We start from the raw sequence: 21,077 nt of genomic DNA on the forward strand, positions 1-21,077 counted from the left end.
AATTCAGGGCTCATCTGTAAAATAGATCTTGGTATGACTCCATTATAAAATAAATAAACTTGCACCTGAGTGAATAGTAGTTGCAGTTGTGTCTGACACATAATCATCTCTGGCAAATGCAATGATGAGGGACTGCATGTCTAGAGGTGGCTTATGCCAGGCCAATGGTCTGAGCAGTGGAGGAAGCAGAGAGATTTAACTGTGCCCTCTAGTGATGACAGCCATCTTTTACATGGCTATCCAGAAAGGTGTTCTAGCAGCTTCCACAGAACCCATTTGGCTTCCAGGCGAAAATAACACAGCAAGGAAACAGAAGCAGAACAAACACAGTTAAAAAAAAACACTAAATACATTTTGTGTTCTCATTATCATTTTCTCAGTCATCCTCCCTCATAGTCTTTGTCTCACAGAGATCCTAGAGCTGTAATATATTATTATGTTTTGTTCCTGTTGGGATCTGTTACCACAACACTAGTTCAGGTTCACAGACTACAGTACATGGTCTATTACAGATTATAAACTGGGTGGTTCGAGCCCTGAATGCTGATTGGCTGACAGCCGTGGTATATCAGACCATATACCACGGGTATGACAAAACATTTATTTTACTGCTCTAATTACGTTGGTAACCAGTTTATAACAGCAAAAAGGCACCTCAGGGGTTTGTGCGTTGCGTCGTCCCTAAGAACAGCCCTTAGCCGTGGTATATTGGCCATATACCACACCCCCCCGTGCCTTATTGCTTAAACATATCATCCCTCAAATTAGTTCACCAAAGTGTGTCTTTCTAGCTGACCGGCAACATAGTTCACTGACTAGAGGTTTTATAGTTGATTGGCCCCATACAGACAAGACAATAAAGACGTCATTTTTATTTTATTTGGGGATGTGTTACATGTGACGACATAACTTTCAGGAAGGTGTTATTGTCATACAAATAAATAAGTCCGGGTACAGAGAGACCGGGGACCCAAATTGCACCCTAATCTCTATATAGTGCGCTACTTTTATTTGTACTTTTAGGGCTCTGGTCAAAAGTAGTGCACTATATTGGGAATAGGGTGCCATTTGGGATGCAGACAAGGTATTATGACAATGAACACAAGTCAACGAACACAAGTCTTTGTGACCGCAAAACGACACGGAACAGAATCATATCAGCGGCATCTTCTGTATAAATCAGTATTGAAAAGTAAGGAAAAACAAAACAATGGAGCAAGCGAAAAAGTGCCACAAAAAATAGAAAGCGATTTTCATTATATTACAAGACAATGAACAATGACAAGGAAGAGGAGACACGTTGTTCCCCTGGTTTTGGTGCCTCGTGAAGAGAGAGTGAGAGAAAGAGAGGATAGATGGAGAGATGATTCGGAGAGATAACCTCCTCTCTCCAAGTGGCAGGAATCAGCTTCTGGAATTCCCACGGCGGCGTAACCACGGCAACACTGGGAGGGGCCGAGCAGGACTCTTCTCTAAGGCTTGATATGGCACGACCACTCCAAAACACTGGCTATAGCTCCCCCTTACACTTCTACTGTACCCCCACCTACCCTCTCAATGTCCCCACCCCTCCCCATCCCTACCTCCCCCGTTAGCCCCAAACATCCACCCACCCTCCAAACCTCCATCCCCACCCCATTAGCCCCAAACATCCACCCACCCTCCAAAACCCCAGTCCCAGTCCCACCCCTAACCCCCACCATTAGCCCCAAACCCCCAGCCACCCCCCAAACCCCCCACCACTCTAGAAGGCACTGGTGTTGTTTTCTTGTGACCACATTCTAAACGTCTGGTTTGGATGAAGTGAACGACAGTGACGAGGCGATGATGACAGACACACAGAGCGGGCGGCCCACGAAGACACAGAGGTAATGGGGTTTTGATAATAACGCCAGAGGGTCTGTCTGTGTGAAAGAACGTCTCTTTTGGAAAGAACACAAAACTGCTGTGAGTGAGTCAGTCTATTAGCTATGTACACTGGAAGTTGACTGACGGCTTATTCTACACCTAACATACTGCATTTGGCAGATTTTCATTACATCTAGTTGATTTCTGAGTGGCTGACAGTGGCAACTACTAAAGTATATTAACAGCCTCCCCACTAGGGACCCTACTGTCTACTAGGTGTCATAGTAATGTTAAGACGCCATAGGGTAAGTGTGTCAACTGAACATTCATCGTACTGTACATGTTAACCACACAGCAACAATTCATGTCAAGTATCTAGTTTATACAATTGACCTTGTATACAAATGTGAGTGGAACGATTCAAATCGATTGATTCCAATGATGAATAAAACGTGATTCAGGAAGTTATTCTTATAGCTTTAAAAAAAAGTTGCAATTATTTTCTTTTTCCTTTTCTTGCCGATTCACCTTCAAGTTGGGAAACTCAAGCCGTATCAAAGCTTCAACAGAACATCACATATATTGGACCAAATAAAAATGTTCTTCCCCTTTATCTGACTTTTTTATTTTAAGTAGAGGTTCTACTTACAAAGGACAAACAAAACAAATGAAGTCTTTTTTTTAATTGGACGGAAGTCTCAGTGTAAAATGTTCCCTGTAGTTGGGGAGCTGGGTGAAACGGGGACAAGGTGAAATGCAAGGAGCGGTGTCCATTAGCTAAATTAAAAACAATGGCCACCACACGTCAATGCCTACTCCAAGGCCCAGTTGTGAACATCCTGACGCCGGCAAAGACCGAACGCTGGCCTCACCTTCCCTTTAGTCTTGGCCGGTGTCGCCCCCCTTTTAAAATACTTGGATCTTTAAATCAGTTAAAAATAAATTTAAATTAAAAACATGTGTCCGTTTTTTTGTGGAGCCTCTTTTTCAGGAATGCTTGCTTTTGAGACGTGTGTGTGTGACAATGGTGGCCCGTCTGAGGACAGTGGAGCAGGGTCAACTCAGTATAGCGACAGAGAAAGAGAGAGAGGGTTGGGGCAGAGCTATTGGAGGCTCTTGTAGTTCATTCACTTCCAGTCTGTTTCTCCTCCTTAGCCTGGCCAAACCCCATCAGTCCTGTGTCTCTCTCTCGCTCTCTCTCTCTCCATCTCGCTCGCTCTCTCTCTCTGTCAGTCTGTCACCTGCTACTTGAACAGGAAGTTGATGAAGACCTGAAGAAGGATGAGGAGGATGATGATGGCGTAGTCGCGCTGCTGCAGGAAGCCGCCCTCTGCCGCCGTCTGGCCCGCCGCTCGGTTGCGCAGCACGCCAATGCTCCTGGAGACGTACGCACGCAGAAATACACAGACAGGGATAGTGAGGGCTCACTCACAGGAATTCTATACACAACCACAAACAATGCATAAGTCGGGAACAATTGCATCCTCACTCACTCAATGACCGTACGCACAAACACTCAATGTCCCATGTTTAAACAACCCTCACTTGTAAATGTTCTCCTGTGTCTTCTTTATAGAATCAATGGCACTTTGAAGTTCACTAAGGTCAGGGCCCTTTTTCCTTAACCGGCTACTGTGCTTGCTTTTGTGTCCTGAAATACAGAAACAGCAACAATCAGCTGTAACATAGAGTCAATAACAAATGTTAAAGTAACTGTCCAGTGAAAATCTCACTTTTAAAAGTTAATATTCTGTTAATTCATACCCAAATAATGTTGTTGACTCGTCCTATACTCGTATTTGTGGCTAAAGAATAAATTGGAGAAAAAAACACTTTGAAAACCTCAAACTTGTATCTCAAACAGACTTGCTATCGCTTGCTATTTCCTCAAGAGTATGATGTCATACTCCTGAGGAGGATGAGCTGGCCAATCAGCGTTCTTCTCGCTCTGTTGACTATTTTGTACGACCGGTATCCATACTGTAGACCCACACCATTAAGTTGTTGGGGTACACCCACCCCATTCTGTTGTTGGGGTACGCCCACACCATTCTGTTGTTGGGGTTCACCCACACCATTCTGTTGTTGGGATACGCACACACCATTATGTTGTTGGGGTACGCCCACACCATTCTGTTGTTGGGGTACGCCCACACCATTCTGTTGTTGGGGTACGCCCACACCATTCTGTTATTGGGGTACGCCCACACCATTCTGTTGTTGGGGTACGCCCACACCATTCTGTTGTTGGGGTACGCCCACACCTTTCTGTTGTTGGGATACGCCCACACCATTCCAACACAGAAAAGCTGCTTTTTAACATAATGAATAAAACATTTTTGAAAGGAAAACTATTTCACTCATATTGTAATCATAAGTAATCATAGAAATCTGGAAACACTGGACAGTTACTTTAACGCAATGAATAACAAATGGAGGAAGCAATTGTGAAAGTCAACTTATTATGGCAACTGATTACATTATGAGTATCCTTAATTGCCTGTCTAAAGAGATGTTATAATCCTGTATGGGTATGAAGCATGTGTGTGTGTGTGTGTGTGTGTGTGTGTGTGTGTGGGGGGGGGGGGGGGGGGGGGGGGGGGGTGTATGTTTGTGTGTACGTGTGTGTGTGGGGGGGTTGTATGAGTGTGTGTGTGTGTGTGTGTGAGGGGTGTGTGTATGAGTGTGTGTGTGTGAGTCTGTGAGGGATGTTGTGTTGTAACATTGGGATTGTATGTGTATTAATGTGAGTGGTATTGTAATATTGTTGGTGTGTGTGTGTGCTACGTACGCTCGCTGCCTGAGGAGTCCTGGCGGTCAGGTTCTGGGGAGGAGCAGCCACTCTCAGGTTTCTTGGGCTTGTCACTGTGCTTCTGCTTTCTTTTGGGCCCCGTCACCTACACACACCAAGAACACACACATCAACACAGAGCCACACACACCAGCCACCAAATCAACACACACACCACAGAGAAGACGACAAAACCAAAGATACCTACACAAAAACACTCACGCACCGCACACACACGCTTGTACACCTACGAACGAAAACATAGAAACTACGTAAATAGCTGCACTTAGGAACAGAACACTGAGACGCAAACACGCGCACGTGCACACACACACAACACTTGCATCACATGCTAATCAGTAGCACAGCTGTGTGAGGCATGCGAGCGTGCTGATCGGCCACATTCAGTGAAACTCCAAAAACGACCAACAACACAGTCAGTTGCAACTGAAATTAAACTAACCAACTAAACACCCATTACAGCACTTAGAGCCATAAAAAACCTGCCTTCTTAAAAACGACAACAGAATTATCCAGAAATCATCTAATGACAACAACCAACATGGCGGTAGGTGGTGAGGAAACAGTCAAAACAAAATGGCGGTGAGAGACAACAGGCTCGGCAGTGCGGCGCGGCCCACAAGGAACGGAAGCAGCCACAGGCGATGGTTGTGAATGGCGCTGGAGAAGACTTTTAGCGCAAGCGGCAGTGGTGGCTGGTGACAGTATAAAAGTATAAAAACAACTCAGGGAGCGCTGTTCGGTTGGCCAACCTACCTGGCACTTGCAATTGCCATCCCTCCTGGGGCCCTGGTTACTGAGACTAATTACACTGGCAGAACGTACCATAGGGGTGCGGTGCCGCACTTTAGTCTGGATCCAGCCGTCTTTCTCAAACTGAATCATATCATTCAGCGGATCCCACGGCCGGGTGCTGCGGATGGACACACACACAGACAAACACACAGAGAAAGGAGAGAAAGAGAGAACATTACATCAACAGATATTCCAATCTGTTGGTATTGACCTGCAGAGATAAAGTCATGCCAACATGCTGTTGTAACACCAAGTCCATCCATTAGGTGTCCCAATCCCCCTGTTTATCAGCTCTAGGGTTCACACCAGCTGCAAAGAGTTGACATACATTACATACAAGGTTTTGATGCCACCTCTTATTCGTCATAATATTGGAATCATTGGGAAACTGATATAGTCTAACATCTCTATAACGTTAAATATAACCAGTTTCTCCTGGCTATGCCTGTTAATATAGAATTCATATCAACCATTGTAGTTACATAAAATCTCTCCTTTAATGTATCAACGTGGAGCTAAATGGAAGTTGTGGATCTAAAGCTAAATGACGAAAATGTAATGTAAATGTAAAGGTCAGTCTCCCAATTCACCCACTCATGGCTAACATACAAATATGAAGGAGATAAGCTGATCCTAGAACTGTAACTTCTACTCGACTTCAACCAAATGGCACCCTATTCCCTATATAGTGCACTACTTTTGACCAGAGCCCTATGGGGAATAGAGTGTGTGAATTGGAGACGAGGCACTCACTCGGCATATCTGTAATGCCACTCTCCGGTGACGGGGTCCTGTTCAAAGAGCCCGGGCGCCCAGTCCTCACACTTGGCCTTGCGCTCGCGGGCCGACTTCCTCTGAGCCTCCTCCAGGATAAACTTCTCATTGGTGGCCTCTGTCTGGTCCTTGTTGTTGATGGCCCTCGTTACATGCTGCCATAACCTGGGAGGACGGAGGGGAGAGAGAGAGGGGGAGATGGAGGGAGAGAGAGAGAGTCAGAGGAAGAGTGAGAGGCGAGAGAGAGAGAAAGAGAAAGAGAGAAAAAGAGAGAGAATGATAGAGAGGGTGGGGTTAGAAAAGTGCATGTAGAGAGAGACAGATGTAGAGAGAGAGAAAGAGATAGAGAGGGGTAGAGAGAAAGAGAGGTGGGAAGAAAGAGATAGTGGGGAGCGAGAGAGAGCGAGAGAGACAGAGTTACAGAGTTATTCTCTTTCTCTCTCTCCCTCACTCTATTCTATCTCTCTCTATTCTCCCTCTATTCTCTTTCTCGCTCCCTCTATTCTCTCTCTACCCCCTCCCTCTATTCTCTTTCTCGCTCCCTCTATTCTCTCTCTCCCCCCTCCCTCTACTCTCTCTCTCCCTCCCTCCCTCTACTCTCTCTTTCCCTCCCTATATTTTCTCTCTCCCTCCATCTATTCTCTCTCCCTCCCTATATTCTCTCTCTCCCTCCCTCTATTCTCTCTCTCTCTCCCTCTATTCTCTCTCTCTCTCTCCCTCTATTCTCTCTCTCTCTCCCTGATAAGCAGCTTATTTTGGATACAAAACAAATCCATTTCAATTGTAACTCAGAAGATGTGAAAATTGCCCTTTTCCCAATTTATTTTCTGTGTGGACTTTCTTCTCCATTACTTGTATTTCAATTGACTTTCTGTGATGACTGAGTTGAAATGGAAATGACAAGGAGGAATAAAGAGGGGAAGGAATGAGATGAAGTGAGGGGAGAGAGGGGGAATAAAGAGGGGAAGGAATGAGATGAAGTGAGGGGAGAGAGGGGGAATAAAGAGGAGAAGGAATGAGATTAAGTGAGGGGAGAGAGGGGGAATAAAGAGGGGAAGGAATGAGATGAAGTGAGGGGAGAGAGGGGGAATAAAGAGGGGAAGGAATGAGATGAAGTGAGGGGAGAGAGGGGGAATAAAGAGGAGAAGTGAAAGAAAAGAGTCTGTCTGTCTCTTCATACCTCTCAGACTCATAGTCTCCCTGGTCCTCAGGAGGCACGGTGCAGCGTGTTAGCCTGCTCTGACGTAGCTCTGGCGTGGGGTTCCAAAACGCATCCACCACCCCGGTCTTCTTATCGTTGATGAAGATTTCACTGTCCTGGAGGAGCCAGACACACAGGAAGACCCAGTTAACACAGTTAGACCACACACAGACACACACACACACACACACACACACACACACATTCAGACAAAAAGCATTAAATGAGAAACACACACATGCAGAAATACAAAAACACCTACACAGCAACCAGACAAACGTTCAATCCCCCACACAATTGGCTGACATCCTGTTATCTGCCATCAACCCCTGCTTCTTATCAACCAAAGTCCATCACCCTAACTTACCAAAATAACCTGGCTGTGGGCCCTGGTCAAAAGTAGTGTACTACATAGGGAATAGGGTACCATTTGGGATGCAGACATTGTTAGAGATGTTAAGGTACAGCTAATCTGGTGGTCTACCCAAACAAGCTGAGAGAACTGTATCAGTATTGACTGATCTGAGGACATGGCTAACGCACGCACGCACGCACGCACGCACGCACGCACGCACGCCCTCCTGTCCACTAAAAGGGGCCCCGTGTAGCTCAGTTGGTAGAGCATGGCGCTTGCAACGCCAGGGTTGTGGGTTCGTTTCCCACAGGGGGCCAGTATGAAAATGTATGCACTCACTAACTGTAAGTCGCTCTGGATAAGAGCGTCTGCTAAATGACTAAAATGTATATGTATATGTAATTACCCAGAAAGCCAGGGGAAGATGTCAGATAGAATGGACTGAGGTGATAGTTATGCAGAGGAGTGGTCAGGTTCTAACACTGACTCATGTCTGTCTGTCGGTCGGTCTGTCTGACTGTGTGTCTGTCTGTCTGTCTGTCTCTGTCGGTCTGTGTCTGTCTTGGTCTGTCTGTCAGTCTGTCTGAGGCACAGTTTAGAGAGAACACAGTAAAAGCCAGCTGGATCCAGCCGAAAACCCAATAACAAAAGATATTGGTGATGATATACTGTACACAGCCTGCCACCCTGACACAATAAAAGTCTCATGATGTATTCAAGAGTGTGTTTGGCCTTTGGTGCAGAAAACAACCCATTTTGTAGACCGTCATTGTAAATAAGAATTTGTTCTTAAATGACTTGCCTAGTTAAATGAAGGTTAAATATATATATATATATATATATATATATATATATATATATATATATATATATATATTTGTATTTTTTTTTATTATAATTGGTGTCTTAAATCTACATCAAATGTGGATGCATTAAGCAGGTAGGTGAAAGTGCATGTTCGGTGGCCTCCATTCAAACTTACGATCAAGGTCAGGTCTCCTGACATAATTAAAGTCAGTTTGAATTTTGGGGAGGGAAAATAACAACTTTCCAATCTTTGAACCTTTAAAAAAAACGATACATCCTCTTTCAATGCATATGGTAGTTAAAGAGAAGTGATACATCCTCTTTCAATGCATATGGTAGTTAAAGAGAAGTGATACATCCTCTTTCAATGCATATGGTAGTTAAAGAGAAGTGATACATCCTCTTTCAATGCATATGGTAGTTAAAGAGAAGTGCACGGTCATGTTCATTAGCGCACCCACGTTTGCAACGGAAAAGGAAAATAAGCATTTCTAGTCCCTACCTGTTTCAGACGGTTTTCCTTCTGTTCGATACATAACAAACTTACCCAGTGTCCCTCTAGTGTAGCCAGCACCTCCTTCCCCAGCTTGATCTTTCCAGAGATCTGGTTGACGCTGTCATTGTTACCCAAGAACGGCTGAAAAGAGAGGGGGAGGGGGACGCTTTATGTTACAGCCCTGTTTAACCTGGTTCTTACCTGGTATTTACATGGCAACAAAGTGGAGACGTGGTAAACATGTTACATGGCACCAATGGAACATTTCTGGTAATGACCTCAAAGAATCCAACACTCCTGGTAACTACCTGGTACCAAATGGTACATATTGATGCTTGTATCTCAAAAGAAACCACTTTGTACATAGCTACTAATCTAACTATACTATTACTCTATAACTAACTACCACTTCAACAAGTACTATCTAAGTATTACCTGGTAAGTAGAAGGCTGTAAAATAAAGTGTTACAGAAAGGAGTATTCATCACATTGGTTTTTGTTTTGAAGTTCAAGATGTAGCAAAGGGGTGGTCTGTCAACCCTCCTCTCAGACACAGATACAGTGAGGGAAAAAAGCATTTGATCCCCTGCTGATTTTGTACGTTTGCCCACTGACAAAGAAATGATCAGTCTATAATTTTAATGGTAGGTTTATTTGAATAGTGAGAGACAGAATAACAACAAAAAAATCCAGAAAAACGCATGTCAAAAATGTTATGAATTGATTTGAATTTTAATGAGGTAAATAAGTATTTGACCACATCTCAATCAGAAAGATTTCTGGCTCCCAGGTGTCTTTTATACAGGTAACGAGCTGAGATTAGGAGCACACTCTTAAAGGGAGTGCTCCTAATCTCAGCTCGTTACCTGTATAAAAGACACCTGTCCACAGAAGCAATCAATCAGATTCCAAACTCTCCACCATGGCCAAGACCAAAGAGCTCTCCAAGGATGTCAGGGACAAGATTGTAGACCTACACAAGGCTGGAATGGGCTACAAGACCGTCGCCAAGCAGCTTGGTGAGAAGGTGACAACAGTTGGTGCGATTATTCGCAAATGGAAGAAACACAAAAGACCTGTCAATCTCCCTTGGCCTGGGCTCCATGCAAGATCTTACCTCGTGGAGTTGCAATGATCATGAGAACGGTGAGGAATCAGCCCAGAACTACACGAGGATCTTGTCAATGATCTCAAGGCAGCTGGGACCATAGTAACCAAGAAAACAATTGGTAACACACTACGCCGTGAAGGACTGAAATCCTGCAGCGCCCGCAAGGTCCCCCTGCTCAAGAAAGCACATATACAGGCTCGTCTGAAGTTTGCCAATGAACATCTGAATGATTCAGAGGAGAACTGGGTGAAAGTGTTGTGGTCAGATGAGACCAAAATCGAGCTCTTTGGCATCAACTCAACTCGCCGTGTTTGGAGGAGGAGGAATGCTGCCTATGACCCCAAGAACACCATCCCCACCGTCAAACATGGAGGTGGAAACAAAGGGATGATGGACGGGGCCATGTACCGTCAAATCTTGGGTGAGAACCTCCTTCCTTCCCTCAGCCAGGGCATTGAAAATGGGTCGTGGATGGGTATTCCAGCATGACAATGACCCAAAACACACGGCCAAGGCAACAAAGGAGTGGCTCAAGAAGAAGCACATTAAGGTCCTGGAGTGGCCTAGCCAGTCTCCAGACCTTAATCCCATAGAAAATCTGTGGAGGGCGCTGAAGGTTCGAGTTGCCAAACGTCAGCCTTGAAACCTTAATGACTTGGAGAAGATCTGCAAAGAGGAGTGGGACAAAATCCCTCCTGAGATGTGTGCAAACCTGGTGGCCAACTACAAGAAACGTCTGACCTCTGTGATTGCCAACAAGGGTTTTGCCACCAAGTACTAAGTCATGTTTTGCAGAGGGGGTCAAATACTTATTTCCCTCATTAAAATGCAAATCAATTTATAACATTTTTGACATGTGTTTTCAGGATTTTTTTGTTGTTATTCTGTCTCTCACTGTTCAAATAAACCTACCATTACAATTATAGACTGATAATGGCGACTGCCAGGTTGCAGGTGTAAATGAGAACTTGTTCTCAACTGGCTTACCTTGTTAAATAAAGGTAAAATAAAATAAAAAGAATGTCTTTGTCAGTGAGCAAACATACAAAATCAGCAGGGGATCAAATACTTTTTTCCCTCACTGAAGGTACTGGAAATGCAGGCTTTCATTCCAACCCCACTGTAAAACACCTGATTCAGCTAATCAAGGTCCTGTTGAGCAGCTACAGTTGAAGTCGGAAGTTTACATACACTTAGGTTGGAGTCATTAAAACTTGTTTTTCAACCACTCCACACATTTCTTGTTAACAAACTATAGTTTTGGAAAGTCGGTTAGGACATCTACTTTGTGCATGACACAAGTAATTTTTCCAACAATTGTTTACAGACAGATTATTTCACTTATAATTCACTGTATCACAATTCCAGTGGGTCAGAAGTTTACATACACTAAGTTGACAGTGCCTTAAACAGCTGATGTCATGGCTTTAGAAGCTTCTGATAGGCTAATTGACATCATTTGAGTCAATTGGAGGTGTACCTGTGGATGTATTTCAAGGCCTACCTTCAAACTCAGTGCCTCTTTGCTTGACATCATGGGGAAATCAAAAGAAATCAGCCAAGACGAAGAAAAAACATTGTAGAACTCCACAAGTCTGGTTCATCCTTGGGAGCAATTTCCAAATGCCTGAAGGTACCACGATCATCTGTACAAACAATAGTACGTAATTATAAACACCATGGGACCACGCAGCCGTCATACCGCTCAAGAAGGAGACGCGTTCTGTCTCCTAGAGATGAACGTACTTTGGTGCGAAAAGTGCAAATCAATCCCAGAACAACAGCAAAGGACCTTGTGAAGATGCTGGAGGAAACAGGTACAAAAGTATCTATATCCACAGTAAAACGAGTCCTATATCGACATAACCTGAAAGGCCGCTCAGCAAGGAAGAAGCCAATGCTCCAAAACCGCCACAAAAAAGCCAGACTACAGTTTGCAACTGCACATGGGGACAAAGATCGTACTTTTTGGAGAAATGTCCTCTGGTCTGATGAAACAAAAATAGAACTGTTTGGCCATAATGACCATTGCTATGTTTGGAGGAAAAAGGGGGTTGCTTGCAGCCGAAGAACACCATCCCAACCGTGAAGCACGGGGGTGGCAGCTTCATGCTGTGGGGGTGCTTTGCTGCAGGAGGGACTGGTGCAATTCACAAAATAGATGGCATCATGAGGAACATTATGTGGATATATTGAAGCAACATCTCAAGACATCTGTTAAAGATACAAGTTTGGTTGCAAATGGGTCTTCCAAATGGACAACAACCCCAAGCATACTTCCAAAGTTGTGGCAAAATGGCTTGAGGACAACAAAGTAAAGGTATTGGAGTGGCCATCACAAAGCCCTAACCTCAATCCTATAGAAAACTTGTGGGAGCGTGTGCGAGCAAGGAGGCCTACAAACCTGACTCAGTTAAAGTAGCTCTGTCAGGAGGAATATGCCAAAATTCACCCAACTTATTGTGGGAAGCTTGTGGAAGGCTACCCGAAACGTTTGACCCAAGTTAAACAATTTAAAGGCAATGTTACCAAATACTAATTGAGTGTATGTAAACTTCTGACCCACTGGGAATGTGATGAAAGAAATAAAAGCTGAAATAAATAATTCTCTCTACTATTATTCTGACATTTCACATTCTTAAAATAAAGTGGTGATCCTAACTAACCTAAAACAGGGAATTTCTACTAGGATTAAATGTCAGGAATTGTAAAAAACTGAGTTTAAATGTATTTGGCTAAGGTGTATGTAAACTTCCGACTTCAACTGTACATGCAAAAAAGGTGTATTACATGTTTTTAATAATGTCTCCTATAAGATATTCTAAGGAGCTAGGTGGATGAAGGTTTTGTTTGCCTGCTTCTTTCTGTGGCGAATTGTCACAGCTACAGGTGTGTCAGAGAGAGCCTGCCTGTGTCAATGCTGGCACATAATATGCCCTTTGTGCCTTTCTATAGGCCTGTTCTGTCATTACAAGCACCTATAGGCTTATTCTGTCTAAGTTTAGGAGTGCAAGGTAACCCGGTGATGTGGTAACAACTGACTGCTGTGCCCTTTGAGTGAATTCAACCTGACGTGTAAACAGAAATGCCTGCCTGTGCGTTTAAATGTATTTGGCTAAGGTGTATGTAAACTTCATGACTTCAACTGTAATTAGTAGAATCAGGTGTGCTCCATTTGGGCTGGAGCAAAAGCATGCAGGTGGGTACTGTAGCGCGCCAAGAGGAGGGTTGGCCACGCCCCCATCTTAAGCTTGATTACAGTTTCAAGCACTAAAACTGCCTAACGCAATTGGAAGTTTTTGTTAATTAAAGACTGAAAGCTAAATGATTGTAGCTAAAGAACAAGTTATTTCCTCCTACCTTGAGTTTGAACTCGAGCTGGGCACTGTAGCCCGTCTTCTCACAGGCGATGGTGATCTGGCCAGCCAGCTCCAGAGTCATGGTGCCATACAGAATGCCTAAGAGAGGGAGGATAGTTAGTATACACTACAGTAGAGATGGTACCCTACAGAGGGAGGATAGTTAGTATACAGTACAGTAGAGATGGTACCCTACAGAGGGAGGATAGTTAGTATACAGTACAGTAGAGATGGTACCCTACAGAGGGAGGATAGTTAGTATACAGTACAGTAGAGATGGTACCCTACAGAGGAAGGATAGTTAGTATACACTACAGTAGAGATGGTACCCTACAGAGGGAGGATAGTTAGTATACAGTACAGTAGAGATGGTACCCTACAGAGGAAGGATAGTTAGTATACAGTACAGTAGAGATGGTACCCTACAGAGGGAGGATAGTTAGTATACAGTACAGTAGAGATGGTACCCTACAGAGGAAGGATAGTTAGTATACACTACAGTAGAGATGGTACCCTACAGAGGAAGGATAGTTAGTATACACTACAGTAGAGATGGTACCCTACAGAGGAAGGATAGTTAGTATACACTACAGTAGAGATGGTACCCTACAGAGGAAGGATAGTTAGTATACAGTACAGTAGAGATGGTACCCTACAGAGGGAGGATAGTTAGTATACACTACAGTAGAGATGGTACCCTACAGAGGAAGGATAGTTAGTATACAGTACAGTAGAGATGGTACCCTACAGAGGGAGGATAGTTAGTATACACTACAGTAGAGATGGTACCCTACTGAGGGAGGATAGTTAGTATACACTACAGTAGAGATGGTACCCTACTGAGGGAGGATAGTTAGTATACACTACAGTAGAGATGGTACCCTACAGAGGGAGGATAGTTAGTATACACTACAGTAGAGATGGTACCCTACAGAGGGAGGATAGTTAGTATACTCTACAGTAGAGATGGTACCCTACAGAGGGAGGATAATTAGTATACACTACAGTAGAGATGGTACCCTACAGAGGGAGGATAGTTAGTATACACTACAGTAGAGATGGTACCCTACAGAGGGAGGATAGTTAGTATACACTACAGTAGAGATGGTACCCTACAGAGGGAGGATAGTTAGTATACACTACAGTAGAGATGGTACCCTACAGAGGAAGGATAGTTAGTATACTCTACAGTAGAGTGCAGTGTTAGGGTCTATTCCATTTAAATGAATTCCATTCAGGAAGTAAACTGAAATTCTGATTCCAATGTTCCCCATTACTTTTATATTGACTGAAATGAAATGGTATTGACTCCAATCCTGGTAGTGTGCCAATCAGGACCGATTCAGTTAGTAGTGAAGTATATTTACAGTACTACAGTTCTGTACTTTCCAGTCAGTCTGTATGACTAGAGAAGTAAGGTTGACTGTACTTCCCATGTAGAAGAAAGGGACGTGTATGCTTCAGGGTTGGGCTCAAGTCAGTCAATTCAGGAAGTGATTTGAATTTAAAATCTAAAATGTTTTAAACTTCTGACATAAATAGCTTCTCCTTTTCAGTTTATTAAGAAGTCATTAAAAATATATATTTTTAATTATTGAATTGGAATTTCAGTGTACTTCCTGAATTGACTGACTTCAATTTGAATTGAGCCCAACCCTGGTATGCTTGCAAAGAACATTTGGTGGGCATATATCATTATAAGGGTATTAATGCAACATGTGTAGCTTTCACAGTAAGACTCCAGCCAGTAAAAGAGGTCAGACCTTTGCAGTGGGCGTAGGGCATGTTCATGACGTAGTCTTCTCCTCTGTTGAGGAAGGTGAGCCGAGCCTCTCCGTCCAATATGGCCGACAGGGAGTTTCCTGCACAGAGACACATCGTCATGACGACACCCAGGAAATTGTGTTAACACCGCTAAAACATTTGTTGGGTGCACTTTTAAAACTGAAAAAAAAAAAAACATTTTTACGGCAGAAATGTGTTCCAAAATGTTCACTACCCGCTGATAATGAGACAGGCCCTAAGTCTGTACTTATACACATGTGCTGTTTGGTGTGTGTGTGTGTGTGTGTGTGTGTGTGTGTGTGTGTGTGTGTGTGTGTGTGTGTGTGTGTGTGTGTGTGTGTGTCGGCGTGCATGCATGTGTGTGTGTGTGTGTAGGAGTGTGTGTTCTACCGTAGAACTTAGACTTGGCCAGGATGCTTCCGCTGAGACAGAAGCCGTCCTTCCTGTTACTGACGTAGAACGCCGACACTGGAGGATGATGGGACACCTGACAGGGAGAGAAGGAGATTGGTCAGAGGTCAGGAGAAGCTAGACCTGATCATACCCAGTCTACCAGAACATGTCATGTTGTAGAGTCTAGACCTTCTGAAAACCTATCACATTTATTCCTTCTTTCATCCACCCATCCATCCACCAACCCGTCGATCCATCCATCCATCCACCAACCCGTCGATCCATCCATCCATCTACTCACCCACACATCCATAATTTACATACTACCTACAAGGTGAATCAATTGCTCAAATGTCAGATTAAACATCCCCAATCAGACAATCATTTATTAGGGAGCAGTCTCCCCTCCCATCCCAATCAGACAAACACCTGTTAGGGAGCAGTCTCCCCTCCCATCCCAATCAGACAATCACTTATTCGGGAGCAGTCTCCCCTCCCATCCCAATCAGACAATCATTTATTAGGGAGCAGTCTCCCCTCCCATCCCAATCAGACAAACACCTGTTAGGGAGCAGTCTCCCCTCCCATCCCAATCAGACAAACACCTGTTAAGGAGCAGTCTCCCCTCCCATCCCAATCAGACAAACACCTGTTAGGAGCAGTCTCCCCTCCTGGCTCCATTACCTGTTCAGAAATGTAGAAGGTCTTGCTGTTGGTCTTGCTATGGAGCCACATGCAGCGGTAGGTCTCACCAATGATGGGGTTATATGGCTTCTTCAGTCCCTGGTTTTCATAAAGAGGAAAAACTGAGCTTTAGATACGTCTGCTGAATGGTAGGGATACCGAGGGACATCTTGTCACATGTCAAACAGAGTCGTGTTCATTAGGCACCTAACAGAAGAAATGGACTGAAATGGGGGGAGACTACCAGGACCTATCCAGTAATTTTCTTTTTACGTTGCAAAATGTTTTCCACTGCTTTCCTAATGAACATGACCCTGCTTAAATAGTTATTTTAAGTGAATGTTCTAATCACCTGTGGCTTTTTGTAGAATCCAGAGATATACCACTTCACCACTTTCTTCATCCTGTTGTAGGCATTCTCCTCCACAGCTGCCCTGGAAATGATACACATCAAATCGCAATGAGGACCTAAATCAAGTTAAAGCTACATCTTTGAATATTTGTCTGTATCTTTGGCAGGTCTGACTGTATTGTCCTACTATATAAGATCTTTGATTGGTCAGCTTGGTAGTACTGTCCTACTATATAAGATCTTTGATCAGTCAGCTTGGTAGTACTGTCCTACTATATAAGATATTTGATTGGTCAGCTAGGTAGTACTGTCCTAGCAGGCAATACTAGTTCAAATGAAGTCATTACAGCCAGGTCTAGTTGTTAACTGGTTGGAGAAGTACTCAGTCAGAAGAATAGTACTAGACTGAAGTAGTGGTACACTTCATAACGGAGGCTTTGTAAGTGTACTACTTGGTGAAAAGATTTGGCATGGGTCCTCAGATCCTCAAAATGTTCTACAGCTGCTCCATCGAGAGCATCCTGACTGGTTGCATCACCGCCTGGTATGGCAACTGCTCGGCCTCCGACCGCAAGGCACTACAGAGGGTAGTGCGTACGGCCCAGTACATCACCGGGGCCAAGCTTCCTGCCATCCAGGACCTCTATACCAGGCGGTGTCAGAGGAAGGCCCTCAAAATTGTCAAAGACTCCAGCCACCCTAGTCATAGACTGTTCTCTCTGCTACCGCAAGGCAAGCGGTACCGGAGCGCCATGTCTAGGTCCAAAAGGCTTCTCAACAGCTTCTACCCCCAAGCCATAAGACTCCTGAACAGCTAATCATGGCTACCCGGACTATTTGCACTGCCCCCCACCCCCACCCCCCCTCTTTTACGCTGCTGCTACTCTGTTTATTATTTATGCATAGTCACTTTAACTCTACCCACATGTACATATTACCTCAATTACCTTGACTAGCCAGTGCCCCCGCACATTGACTCTGTACCGGTACCCCCCTGTATATAGCCTCCCTACTGTTATTTTATTTTATTGAGTTATTTGCTTGTATTTTTTTTACTTCACACTTAAAAAAAAAAAAAAACTTTTACAAATGTATTGTTGGTTAAGGGCTTGTAAGTAAGCATTTCAATGTAATGTCTACATCTGTTGTATTCGGCGCATGTGGCAAATAAAATTCGATTTGATTTGGTGTCGGGTGAAGTTGCCCCTAGACACTGATCTTGTATCAGTTTTGCATTTTCCACACTAATAGTTAAGGCTAGGATTGGGGAAGGGGAAGCTGATCCTAGATCTGTGCCTAGGGGAACCTTCTCCCCGGAGCCAGTGTACTACTACTTACTCAGAAGAGAGGAAGTCATCATGGTAGTAGTACTTACTCAGAGAGGAAGTCATCATGGTAGTAGTACTTACTCAGAGAGGAAGTCATCATGGTAGTAGTACTTACTCAGAGAGGAAGTCATCATGGTAGTAGTACTTACTCAGAGAGGAAGTCATCATGGTAGTAGTACTTACTCAGAGAGGAAGTCATCATGGTAGTAGTACTTACTCAGAGAGGAAGTCATCATGGTAGTAGTACTTACTCAGAGAGGAAGTCAGCATGGTAGCAGTACTTACTCAGAGAGGAAGTCATCATGGTAGTACTACTTACTCAGAGAGGAAGTCAGCATGGTAGTAGTACTTGCTCAGAGAGGAAGTCATCATGGTAGTAGTACTTACTCAGAGAGGAAGTCATCATGGTAGTAGTACTTACTCAGAGAGGAAGTCAGCATGGTAGTAGTACTTACTCAGAGAGGAAGTCATCATGGTAGTAGTACTTACTCAGAGAGGAAGTCAGCATGGTAGTAGTACTTACTCAGAGAGGAAGTCATCATGGTAGTAGTACTTACTCAGAGAGGAAGTCATCATGGTAGTAGTACTTACTCAGAGAGGAAGTCAGCATGGTAGTAGTACTTACTCAGAGAGGAAGTCATCATGGTAGTAGTACTTACTCAGAGAGGAAGTCAGCATGGTAGTAGTACTTGCTCAGAGAGGAAGTCATCATGGTAGTAGTACTTACTCAGAGAGGAAGTCATCATGGTAGTAGTACTTACTCAGAGAGGAAGTCAGCATGGTAGTAGTACTTACTCAGAGAGGAAGTCATCATGGTAGTAGTACTTACTCAGAGAGGAAGTCAGCATGGTAGTAGTAGTCGGACAGCTTGTCCAGGAAGGAGCGTGGCTCCAGGATGAAGGTGGGCAGGACCACTTTAGACAGGTCCATCCCAGGCCTGACCTGCTTCAGCAGCGTCCAGATCAGAGACTTATTCTCCTCCGACACCGTCTCTGTCTGGGACGCCTCACCAGCCTGGGAAACACACATAAAGGTTTGGTGATTTACTGTACACACCACACACACTTTTATATTGCAATGAATTCTGGCGGTAATCCCGACCAGGTCACAAACCCGCTACAGCGACTGTCAAGCCAACATATTAGCTGTTGCGCCAAGAGATCCAAACCGCTTGATGAGGTTGCTAGGTGATGGGCTATGTAAGGGCACAATATTCACATAGTATTGGAGTACATGCCTATATGGTACAAGCGCATTATGGAGTTGCTCCAACGTGATATTGATTCGGTATGAACATCTCTCCGGTCTGAACAACTTCATCAGTTAATTATTCACATCTTCGGTCTTTCCATTTTAGCCTCTGCTGGCTGTTTAATTAGAGCTATCAAAATGACACTTCTAATTCACCACAGAACAGCTGGGAGGGATTTCACGCAGGCAGGCAGGCAGGCATACACACACGCGCTAACACCCCACCCCCCCCTTTCAAATCTAATTTCTTCATGCCCTGCCTGTGGCACTTGGCTAAGGCTATATTAATAGTGCTCAAGATTTCATAATCATGAGCTAATTATTTATGAAGCTCCATCAAACCTCTAAAGATTGTTGACAACTCTAATCTTAACTGAGTACTGTCTTGTCACGTATAACATTCTATTCACCGCAGTGAAACTGTGGCAGAAGAGATGGACGTCCTGATTACTTGTCTATTGCAATTTAGGTTTCAACGTGTCAGAATAAAATACATTAGACAATGGGACATATAAGAGAGAGTTAGAGAGAGAGCAAAAGAGAGGGTGAGAAAGCGCGAGAGAGAGAGAGAGAGAGAGAGAGAGAGAGAGAGAGAGAGGGTGAGAGAGAGAGAGAGAGAGATGCTCTTTGCAGTGAGATAGATCACAGACAGGTTGATTTAAGGGCTGTCTGAGGCTTCACTCTGATAACTGCTGCCCACAATGAGTAAGGCACTTTTACACACACACACACACACACACACACACACACACACACACACACACACACACACACACACACACACACACACACACACACACACACACACACACACACCACTCTTGATGGATGCCTCGACTCCCTCGACTCTGATCGTTTCACTTCTCTTTCAACCAGTGGGGTGTCAGGTAGCCTAGCGGTTAAGACCGTTTCGCCAGTAAATGAAAGTCCGCTGGTTCAAATCCCCAAGCCGGCAAGGTGGAAAAAAAAAATCAGCCATTCTGCCCTTGAACAAGGCAGTTAACCCCCAACAACAAATGCTCCCCGGCGCCGATGATATCGATTAAGGCAGCCCCCCCGCACCTCTCTGATTCAGAGGGGTTGGGTTAAATGCAGAAGACACATTTAGGTTGAATGCATTCAGTTCCCAGTATCATCTAACTCTTCCTCATTTTAAACCAAGGTTTATCAAGTGTTCCCACTGTGTTCAAGGAAATGCCACTCGTATTCTCTTAAGTATATTCTCTGAGGCCTTGAATCTTAAAAAACAACAAATCAAGATGATTCTCTTCATTGTTACTGAGTCTAACTTTCCTTGGGGGGAAATTCTCACATCCCTTCAGATGAATTTATACAGAGTAGGCTGGGCTCAGTCCCCCTGACCAATAAGAGCCAGCGGTACTGACTACGCTCATCATCATTCCTCACCTCTCCCAGCTCCTCGTGGGACTGTTCCAGGTACGGTGTCTCCCGCAGGGCCTCGTTGGGGTCAAGGTCAATGTAGGAGTCGTCCTGGCATTCCGACGTGTCACTGTCGCTCTCCTCGCTCTTTTCCAGCCCCTCCACGTCTGACTCCTCATGGTCCTGCTCCCCCTCCCGGTCCGACTTGTCTGAGTACAGGTCGGGGTCCTTGAACTGGTCACTGTCGTTGAACCTAGCGGGAATAACAAGGATAATGGATTAAAAGGATAGTTCACACTAAAACCTTTTTGCAAAACATAATTATCACAGTTTTTGCTCTGCACTG

General features: G+C 44.3%; 1 protein-coding gene across 3 annotated transcripts in view; it reads right to left on the reverse strand.

Annotated features, from left to right (window-relative positions):
- Positions 1-873: 873 nt before the first annotated feature.
- LOC311130158 (oxysterol-binding protein-related protein 8-like) overlaps positions 874-21,077 on the reverse strand; it is a 176,240-nt gene continuing 156,036 nt past the window's right edge. The window contains exons 12-26 of one of the 3 annotated variants that reach the window (XM_084162850.1): positions 20,759-20,984; positions 18,930-19,114; positions 16,773-16,854; positions 16,421-16,519; positions 15,734-15,830; positions 15,322-15,420; positions 13,560-13,657; positions 9,140-9,229; positions 7,410-7,546; positions 6,209-6,394; positions 5,417-5,573; positions 4,848-4,886; positions 4,640-4,745; positions 3,394-3,499; positions 874-3,225 (exon numbers count right to left, since the gene is read on the reverse strand). In XM_084162850.1, the coding sequence (XP_084018976.1) occupies positions 3,093-3,225; positions 3,394-3,499; positions 4,640-4,745; positions 4,848-4,886; positions 5,417-5,573; positions 6,209-6,394; positions 7,410-7,546; positions 9,140-9,229; positions 13,560-13,657; positions 15,322-15,420; positions 15,734-15,830; positions 16,421-16,519; positions 16,773-16,854; positions 18,930-19,114; positions 20,759-20,984 (1,840 nt within the window). In that variant the 3' untranslated portion in view covers positions 874-3,092. The remainder of the gene's footprint in view (positions 3,226-3,393; positions 3,500-4,639; positions 4,746-4,847; positions 4,887-5,416; positions 5,574-6,208; positions 6,395-7,409; positions 7,547-9,139; positions 9,230-13,559; positions 13,658-15,321; positions 15,421-15,733; positions 15,831-16,420; positions 16,520-16,772; positions 16,855-18,929; positions 19,115-20,758; positions 20,985-21,077) is intronic. The other 2 variants (XM_084162852.1, XM_084162851.1) reach the window with 2 other exon arrangements.

Source organism: Coregonus lavaretus (genome assembly GCF_964263955.1).
Source record: "Coregonus lavaretus genome assembly, chromosome: 5".
NCBI classification, from domain to species: Eukaryota; Metazoa; Chordata; class Actinopteri; order Salmoniformes; family Salmonidae; genus Coregonus; species Coregonus lavaretus.